The 10,560-nt window shown below is 35.6% G+C and overlaps 1 protein-coding gene across 1 annotated transcript; it reads left to right on the top strand.

Annotated features, from left to right (window-relative positions):
* Window positions 1–5,235: 5,235 nt before the first annotated feature.
* On the top strand, window positions 5,236–8,390 carry LOC140855197 (uncharacterized). Its single transcript, XM_073251073.1, has 2 exons — window positions 5,236–5,336; window positions 7,892–8,390. The coding sequence occupies exons 1-2, from the start codon at window positions 5,236–5,238 to the stop codon at window positions 8,388–8,390; spliced, it is 600 nt and encodes a 199-aa protein (XP_073107174.1).
* The last annotated feature ends 2,170 nt before the right edge of the window (window positions 8,391–10,560 follow it).

Here is a 10,560-nt window from a genome sequence, read left to right as displayed (position 1 = left end):
ATCTGGAACATAATAGACATCAAAAATATATTGATGCTCTTCATTCTTGAGTTTGATAAGTGTTTTACCTTTGCCTTTTACCAATCTTTTTGATAGATCTCCAAATATAATAGTATCTTGGCATCTTTCATCAAGCTCCACAAACAAGCCTTTATCTTCATATATATAATTGCTTGCTCCTATATCAAGGTACCAAGTGCTTCTTTGATTTGCCCCAGCTTCATTATAGTCCAAGAGTAGAGTAGCTTCTTCTTTTTCACTTTTTTTTTCAATAAAATTTACTTTTTCACCATTATAGTTAGTGTCTTTATACCAATAATTGGAGCTATAATGTCCAAATTTCTTACAAATATGGCATTGGGTATTGGATTTGCCATATCTTGATTGATTATATGGTCTTGAGAAATTTTCTCTTCCTCAATTTTTTTGATGTGGGGTTCTTCCTTCTCTTTCACCTCTTCGAATTCTTCCTTGTGCTTCATAATGTCTTCCATCTCTTCATCTTTACCCATATCTTCATGCTCAGTAGCTTCTTTGTCCTTTTGGTTCTCCCTTTGTAGTATAAGTTTTGTTTGGAGAGCTTGTTCTATTGGCATCTCTTATTTTCTTTTGATAAGATTTTATTTATGGACTTGTAGAGAGCCCATAAGTTGTAAATTCTACCATCATCTCCTTCAAATCTTTGGATTCTTCAGTTGCTGCAGCAATATAATCAAACTTTGGATTTAAAGATCGCAATATCTTTTTCATCACTCTAACATCAGTTAATACTTTACCATTTCTTCTAAGTTGATTAACAAAAATCATAATTCTCGAAAAATAGTCACAAATAGATTCTCCTTGTTTCATTTTCAAATAATCAAACTCGGATCTTAAAGATTGAAGGCGAATTTTTTTTACCTTTTTGGCTCTTTTATTTGTCCTTTGTAGAATCTCCCATGCCTCTTTAGATGTCTTTGCATCAGCTATGATTTCAAATATAGCCTCATCGACATCTTGATAGATAGTAAAGAGAGCTTTTTTTGTCTTTTCTCCTTGACTCCTTTAGTTGCTTTCTTCTGGCATCACTCATGCTTGCCTCTTCTTCTTGAGAATCTGGATCCGTGTAGCCTTCCTCAACAAGCTCCCATATATCAAGAGAGCCTAAGAGTGCTCTCATTTATATACACCAATTACCATAGTTGTCTTTGGTTAGTCTAAGAATTTAGGATTGGATGAGGTTAGTGGAGGCCATGGGGTGAAAGTGGAGGAGTTCTAATTTGGGATGGAAAAATTGGGCTCTGATACTACTTTAATGGACTTGGGAGAGAGTACGAGGAAGTTCTATAATACAGAGAAAGAGGAAGAATAGAGGACAAGTAAATTAGGATTTGAATTTTAAAACTTCATTTTCTTATATGAAAAAAAGGGGTTACAAGGATTATTTATAAGATTTTATGGAACCTTCTACACACTAGATATTTTAAAGTTATATAATAAATATCTTTGACTTTTGTAGAGTCTTCTAGAGAAATCCTCCTACTATATAGAGAAATCCTCCTACTATATTTGTAGAGATCTTCTAGAGTCTTCTATTTCTCTGGGCAATCTCCACACCTTGATGGCATGTGATGGAGTGATTTTTTTTTAGTAAAAATGATGAGGATGGGATATGATAGGTGGAGTGATTTCTTTTTTTTGGTTTGACAAAGGAAATTCAGATGGGATTTTTTTTTTCGCCTAAGCACTGCCCCAATGAAGGGGAGCTCAAAGCTGTTAAAGTAGTGACATGTGTCATGAAAGGAGAACTCTAAACTCCCCTTTCATATATAGAAAGATTTGTACCTTAAAAATCTATGTGATCAATATAAGAGATACCAATAAGATATTTATGATCAATAAGCATACATGTATACTAGAATGTTAGACTTTTGAATGCAAGGAAGAGGGCACTAGTGAATTAGAACAAACATTCTGTTGGTGAGCTCTTTATGAAAATTCAACAACTAGAAGTTGATATTGTTAAGCTTCAAGTGTCACAACCCAAAACTAACACTCAAGTCAAATACCAATACGGCCGCACACTCCTTAAGGTAAGGTCATAGAGAATAATGCAAGATCTGAAAATTCATTACAATCTCAATATCTATGAATAATATTGCTCTCAATTTATAATAAATAATGAAACTTATATAATTATAAATTCAGTCATCTGATTAGTATCAATGATGCTCTATCTATTCAAATCTTTTCATCCATAATTCCAACTAGAGCCAAGTATAAGCATCCTGTAATTCTGAAAATGAAAAGAGAAGCAGTGTGAGGTTTATAGCCTAGTAAACATTTACACATATCCACACTAATATAATAATATAATTTAAAAATAGGCAATATTGGAGTGAAAATATAAAGCATGAAATCTTACAATAAATATCCAGAATAGCTCAAATATTTGCATAAACTTATATCAAATATCTATCTTATCAAAAGAGATATGTCACAGCATGCCAACCAGTGAAACCTTTTATTCAGCATTGATTTCATGTATCTTGTTATCTGTTTCTTTTATAGCAATTCTAGATTTCATAATATTTAACTTTTTGACTTTGGATTAATCAAGATTGGATGCCAATTCATGACTAATAAATAAAATTTTTATGTATAAGTTTATAGAGGCTATCCTATGCATATGCCTGTAGAAGCTATCTTATGCATAAGCTTGTGGAGGTTGTCCTAGGTATGAGCTTGTGGAGGCTATCCAATGCATAAGCTCATGAAAGTTTTCCACACATAAGCTCGTAGAGGTTATCCTATAACAAGATTAGTCTAGATCATTTCCTATCTATCTGATTGTTACATATTGATTTCCTCAAATCAATTCTAATTTAATAGTATATGTTCAATATAAGCATACCATGTAACCACATCATCAATGAATGATACACACATATATTTAAGATAATGTCCTCATGCATGCTGAAAAATGATATAAGAGTGATATCATCTTATGCAAAGCTAAATCCATTGATACAAACATCACGGTATAAATTCAATGATGCAAATCCATAAATAAATATATATTTATACTGCGACCAAGTATGAAGATTCTTACCTCTATTGACGATAAAATTGATCATAATGTTTCCTAGTCCACATAGCATGTCCAATCAATTAAGACAAATCCAACTCATCCTCTACCAAACACTAGCATAAAAAATAAATAAATTATTGCTAGTTTCTTAATGTTGGAGCTTTAATATCTGAATTATTCTTAAATTCCAAATTTTTCGATGCTCTCTAATACATGTGTCATGCATCGAATCTAGCACCCAGATCAGATATGTGATGACCATACACTCCTTAGGACAATATCTTAAAGAATATATAAGATCTTAAAAATTCATTACAATCTAGATATCCATAAATAATAATGGTCTAATTTTATAATAATTAGTAAAATTTACATGATTATAAATTTAATTTCTTCAATCATCCGATCAAGTATCAATGATACTCTATCTATTTATCTATTCATCTGCGAACCAAACCATAGCCAATCATGAGCATCCTGCAACTCTGAGAAAAAAAGATAAATAAATGGAGGTGAGTTTTATAGCCCAGTAAGAATCTTCGCACATTACACTAATATAATAGTATAAATTAAAAGTAATAATAAATATAAAATATGATATCTTATATTAAATATCTAGAATAACTCAAATATTCATATAAATATATATCAAATATTTGTCTTGTTAAAAGAGATGTGCCATCACATGTCAATAAGTAAAATCTTTTGATTCAGTATTAGTTTTATGTCTTGTCATTTGTTTCTCTTATCATAATTTTAATTTTCTTAATCTTCTTCTTTTCGGCTTTGGACTAATTAAGATTATACCTCAATCATTGTCTGATCAAATCCTACGTATAAGTCTGTGGAGGCTGTCCCAAGCATACGTTCCTAATGGATAGTTCTAGGCATAAGCTCCTGATGAGCTATTCTGGGCATAAGCTCTTAGAGGTTGTTTCAGGCATAAACTTTTAGCAGGCTGTCTCAAACATAAATTTCTAGAGGCTGTCCCAAGTATAGCTCCTAGAGATTGTCCTAGGCATAAGCTCCTAACGAACTGTCTCAGGCATAAGCCCCTGATGGGCCATTCTAGGCATAAGCTCCTAGGGGCTATCCTAGATATAAGCTCCTGGGGGACTATCGTAAGTATAAGCTCCTAGCTGACTATCCACATGATGAAGCTAGTCCAGACCATCTTTTTCCATCCATTTATTTCATATTGATTTCATTAAATCAATTTATCATCTTACAGCCTGATCAAGATAAGTATATCATACCCATATAATCGTATCATCAATTATTGATACACATATATAGTCAATATACAATATACTCATGCTAAAAAATCATACAAAAAATAATAATATTTTAAATATAATAAATCCATCAACATGAATCCAACGATGTAAGACCAACGATACAAATCTAATGATAAAAATAGTATATATAATGATGATTATGTATAAGGATTCTTACATTTTACTAGTGATTGATTCAAATATAATAATTGATAAACTTCTCGATCTTCAAATTTGAAAATAAGATATTCTGCTCCACATCTTGTGTAAATAGTTGCACCTCTACATAATTAGAGTTAAATATAAAAATTATAAATGATTAAGGATGGTAGAAAACTATGGTAAATGATCCTAATATCATAAATCTAGGATTCCTCCTAGAGTCAATCAAAATCTAGATTTGTTTAAGTACCCGAACCCTCCACTGGTCCATAAAACTTTTAGAGAGAGAAAATTTATAAACAAAAAAAAATTTAGAGAGAGAAAGTTGAAAGAGAAACTTATAGAGCAAGAAAGTAAAGAGAGAAGGTAGAGAGAGGAGAGAAGGAAGAGGGAGAAAACTTTTTCTTTTTTCTTTCTTTTCTTCTCTTTTCTTTTATCTTCTTTTCTTTTCTTTTCTTTTTCTGGTTTTCTTCTTTTTTTTTCTTCGTTGGAACAGGGAAAGGGGAAACTTCGAGGCCAGCCACCTCTCTAGCAGCGGCCCCCGATGAGCGATGGCCTCTGACAGTGGAGAAGCCCTGATGGCCTTGGACCCTCGACGACCAAGGCTATCTAACAATGGCAGCCAGTTCGATGTAAGGGAAATGAAAAGAAAAATAGGAGAAAGCAAGTAAGCCATGATATCTCTCTATAGCATACCTCGACAGCAATGGCGCACCCATGGCACCGATGGCGGTGGTTCTAGCCCACAATAATCTGGGCACGGCCATGTTTGGTGACGACGGCCTACTAGATGGAAGGAAAAGAAAAACAAAAAGAAAGAAAACAAGGCAAGCTCTGTCCACCAAAAGTCTGGTGAACCATCGATCAATGCTAGGTGATAAAAAAACCTAGGGACCCAGAAAAGGAATAGAGACCTCAGAGATCCTTACCTCATCGTCGGTGAGAAATCAATGGTGGTTTGTCAAAGAACGGTCGATGAAAATTAGAAAAAATTTTATGAATTTTGTCGATCTTTGATCAGGGATTGGGAGTGATCTACCTAAGAGGAAGAGGGTATTCCTTTTATAGATTGAATCTAGGGATTTTTCTTATTTAATTTGATGGCTTAATCATGATTTTTGATGAATTCGAGAGCGAAGAAGACTCCCATCGGAGTCCTCTTCCTCCCCTCTCACATATTCACTTCTCTCTTTTCTTCTTCACTTTCTTGCCCCTGCTTTGAGATCTGTGCGGAAAAAAAATTTGGGTCTTTATAACATGAGTAATTAATTAGTACAGATTTAAGAATTTACCTCAATTTAGGGATCAGAATGTAAATCTCCTTAACATCTTCTCATTTAGCTGATTGCATCTATACATAATTGAAATTGATAATTAGGAGAATCATAAAGTGATCGTAATCATGGTGGAAAATCATGAGAGAAGAAAGACACAAATATCCCAATGACAATACCTAATAGCCCGAGTGGATCAAATCTAAGTGACTTGACCAGTAGATCATAAAAGAGGAATCTAACAAGTTCAAATATGATATGATAAGCACTATCAATGATTGGTATTCTACAAAAGTCAAGATGGTGAGATCCAAACAGCAAGTAATTATAGCGATGTCAATCTAAGACCTTCTATTAGGGTCTACTTACAATTCATATAAAGTAAGAGTCTTGGCCCTCCACTAGGTCCAATAAATCATGTAGAGAGAGCATAGAGAGAGATAGAGAGAGAAAAAAGAACAAAAAAAGAGAGGAGAGAGAAAGGAAGAGAGAGATCAAATAGAGAGGAGACCATAAAGTCTCTCCCCCTCTCTCTCTCTCTAAATAAAGGAAGGGCATGGAAGACTTAGTCCAACAGTGGCAGAAGCTTAAGCCAACACTTGGCCATGCATCACCAACAAAAGAAGGAAAGAAACAAAAGGCCATTGCTCTTTAGATATGACAATTGTGAAGTAAAGAAGAATGCAAAGAAGGAAAATAGAGCATGAAGGAAATGGCTTTGATTGCTGATTGGCTCGCTCGTCGGTGATGAGACTCCATCATGCGGGTCTAGGAGAGCATCAAGAAAATTTGATTGGAGGTCCAGCTGATCATCTAAAAAAATATGAAGAAGAGGGGTGGATCTCAAAATACGAGTTTCATGTACCATTTAAAATCTGGAAACCTCTCGATGAGCTCCCGGCTAATAACGACAGCACATGGTAGAGATAAGAAGAGGAAAAGGGCACCGATAAGCTAAGAGGCAGCAATGCATCAGCTCTAGTAATGACAACTATGGGAGGGCCCCTTTTTTTTCTGACGATGGCAACCTCTAACATCTCAAATGGGGCTTCGGACTTTATAGATTATAGAGGCTAGGGTTTTCTAGCCTCCGATGAAGTTGAGAAGGAGCTAGAGAGTCAGAATCCTTCTCCGACTCAAACAAGGGAAGGGAAGGTCTTTCCTTCCTTTCTATTGTATGCTGGGCCTGTTTCTGTAATGGATTGGGCCACGTAGGCCGGGTATCACATCAAAAAGAGGATATCCGAATGGATGGTCTATTGTCAATACGCTATGGCATGTTTCTAAAGAAACTCTTGGAACATAGTAAAATTCTTCAACAGTTGGATATTTTCTAGAGGCAGAAATCCAAAATACAGTGGTTAAAAGATGGTGATCTCAACATGAAGTTCTTTCATTGATCAACAATTTTAAGAAGGTGACATAACCAGATCAATTATTTAATTAATCAGGATAATGACTTACATACTTCTGATGATGATATTAGGGATGCTTTTTAGGATTATTTCTATCATAAAGGGAATGAAAACTCTTGCCTATTTCAGGGTCAGTTTTACCTTCAGTATCCTATTACCAGTCTTCTACTGATAAGAATGTGCTGTCACCTTGGTCATAGGATGAGAAATTGAAGGTGTTGTATTTAGTCTAGTTACTGATAAATCACCAGGACCCCATGGTTTTATAGCTTCTTTTTCCAAAGCCTGTTATGGAATTATTAAGGAGGTTGTCATTGCTGTTGTATGGTAAGTTCTAGCTACATGCTTCATGCCAGATAAGTGGAAGCAAAATGCCCAAGAGCTAAAAGAATTTCGTCCTATAAGTCTATCCAATTCGATCTATAAAGTTGTTGCAAAACTATTGCTCAAATGAATGAAGAATGTCGGGCTGTTATTTGTTTCGGAAGAACAAGGAGCTTTTGTGCAAGAAAAGTAGATCATTAAATATATTTTGACAGCTCAAGAAGTTTACATTCCCTTTGGATTGCCTCTTCTAGAAATTCTCTAATGTTTATAAAGGTTGATATGGAGAGAGCTTATGACCAGGAAAATTAGATGGGATTATCTTCTTGATGTATTGAAGCATCTGGGTTTTCATTCTCATCTTATCAGTTGGATCACAGTTTGTGTGCAACAAGCAAGTTTTTCAAACCTTGTTAATGGAGCCGCTGCTTCTTTGTTGGTCTCTTCATTGGGTTTGAGACAAGGCTGCCCATTATCACCTTTCTTATTTGTGCTTTGTTCAGAATTGCTTCCTTCTTTGCTTAAGATTGCTGTAAACAGGGGAGAATTACATCCGTATCAGTTGCCAGCTTCAATGCCATCAATCTCACATCTAATATTCATAGATGATCGCCTCTTCACTCTAAAAGCTACAACAAACAATGCAAATGTGCTGAGAAGAATCATGATCACCTATAATGAACAATTGAGGCAGCATGTTAATATGGTGAAGTCTCATGTTTTGTTTAGTCCAGAGCTGAAGGTTGCAACGCAACAAAATAATTATTCAGGTGTTCCAATATCTGGCAAGCATTCGAGAGTAGATGAATTTAACTCATTGCTGGACAAGACTATCAGCAAATTACAGGTTGGAAATGGAAATGTCTAGCTCAGGCCGGTAGATTGACTTTTGCTTCGGTCAGTGCTTTCCTCTATGCCCCTATATATGGAGGTATTTGATGATCCAATTGGGATTACCGTGATAATCTAAGATCACTGGTGATCTAAAGTCTGGGATGATCTAATCCCTATTGATTTAAGATCACGATGTTTGATTGGCCATAGTGCAGTGATTAAAGATTTTCGGACATATACAAATAATTTATTTGGTATACTATGGGAATCCAAGATTATCGACCATATAATATCAGAAATACTCCTGACATATGGAAAGAAAAAAATGACAGAGTAGAGACAGAAAAGGAGAAAAATCTCATATTATCTAGTTGAGAAAACGAAATCACCCCTTCAAGTCACCCTCTTAACAAAGCTTTGGGAGTTGGGATTAAGAATTGGAGTAGAGAAAATTTTAAAAAAAATATCTAATAGATTTTTCATCTTTCTAATCACCACGGCGAGAAAAGAAAGGATTTTTTTTTCTTCTATGGAGATGACGTCCCAACTATCCACCCGACCATGCAAAAAAATATAAATTTGTTCTTTCAGAAAGTCTCTTGACTACAAGGGTATTTTGGTTAACGTATTTTAATATAAGATCACCATGATAGTGATGTTGGATACCTATCTGTAAGAATGGATTTTCTATCATCGTATTGGACAGTGATTTAAGAAGTAGAGATGATTTGAAATCACTGTCACGTAGGATTATCATGATGCAATCAAATATAGTGATCTCATCATCTCCATCTACATCACCCTTAATCTTTGGTGGATCATCGCATGCCAAATATCCCCCTATATTTGGTAACAAATTGTTGTCCCTGGTACTCTTGTCGATAGAATTCAAGAGGCATTTCAAAGCCTTTTTCTGGGGTCTACATTGTTGGTGGGAGAGGATCTCATCTCATCTTCTTGGGAAAATATATGCAAACTGAAGAACCATGGTGGGCTGGGTATTCAAGACATAAGACAAAGGAATACTGCGCTTATGGCTTGCCTTGCAGCTGAGATAATTCTTCATCCCACCTCTTTGTGGTCTCGTTTAGTAGCAGCCAAGTATAACCTTAATGGATGGCATGATTACACTTGAGGTGTAAAATATTCAGCTATATAGAAAGAAGTATGTAAAGCATCATGGGTTATTCATGATGGCTTCTCTTGGCGAATTGGTTCACGTCAGCAAATCAGTATTGTTACGGTCATGGGTCAAGGGGTTGAATGGTTTAGATGGTTGGCTTATGCCTCCGCCTCCGCATACATGAGGTATTGTCCGCTTTGACTCATGACCATCTTTAGGCTTTAGTGGATCTTGATCATTTAGAGCCTCACGGTTTTGTCTTTTAAAATGCGTCTCACATTACCACAACACAGCCTCCCAGTCAAGAGGGAGTATATGTGGATAGGAGGCAATTCTCACAGACGACACCTATGTTACGGTCATGGATCAAGAGATTGAATGGCTTAGATGGTTGGCTTATGCCTCCGCATATGTGAGGTATTGTCCGCTTTGACTCATGACCATCTTTAGGCTTCAGTGAGCCTTGATCATTTAGAGCCTCACGGTTTTGTCTTTTAAATGCGTCTTACATTACCACAATACAGCCTCCTAGTCAAGAGGGAGTATGTGTGGATAGGAGGCAATTCCCACAGACGGCGTCAATGTTTCGGTCATAGGTCAAGAGGTTGAATGGTTCAGATGGTTGGCTTATACCTTTGCCTCCACATACGTGAGGTATTGGAAATGGAAATCTCTAGCTCAGGCCGGTAGATTGACTTTTGCTTCGGTCAGTGCTTTCCTCTATGCCCCTATATATGGGGGTGTTTGATGATCCAATTGGGATTACCATGGTAATCTAAGATCACTGGTGATCTAAATTCTGGGATGATCTGATCCCTAGTGATTTAAGATCACGATGTTTGGTTGGCCATAGTGCAGTGATTAAAGATCTCCGGACATATACAAGTAATTTATTTGGTATACTATGGAAATCCAAGATTATCGACCATATAATATCAGAAATATCCCTGACATATGGAAAGAAAAAAATGACAGAGTAGAGACAGAAAAGGAGAAAAATCTCAGATTATTGAGTTGAGAAAACGAAATCACCGCTTCAAGTCACCATCTTAACAAAGCTTTGGGAGTTGGAATTAAGAAT

This window comes from Elaeis guineensis, chromosome 2, assembly GCF_000442705.2.
Source record: "Elaeis guineensis isolate ETL-2024a chromosome 2, EG11, whole genome shotgun sequence".
In the NCBI taxonomy this organism is placed as follows: Eukaryota; Viridiplantae; Streptophyta; class Magnoliopsida; order Arecales; family Arecaceae; genus Elaeis; species Elaeis guineensis.
Note: the sequence above shows the minus strand (reverse complement) of the source record. Positions and strands in the feature narration are given on the sequence as shown.

Bases quoted from the DNA above. Each gene is read 5' to 3' on its own strand.
- LOC140855197 (XM_073251073.1), top strand. From the start codon at position 5,236: ATGGCGGTGGTTCTAGCCCACAATAATCTGGGCACGGCCATGTTTGGT. The intron at 5,337-7,891 runs GCAAGCTCTGTC...TCATCTTATCAG, and splicing joins ACAAAAAGAAAGAAAACAAG to TTGGATCACAGTTTGTGTGC.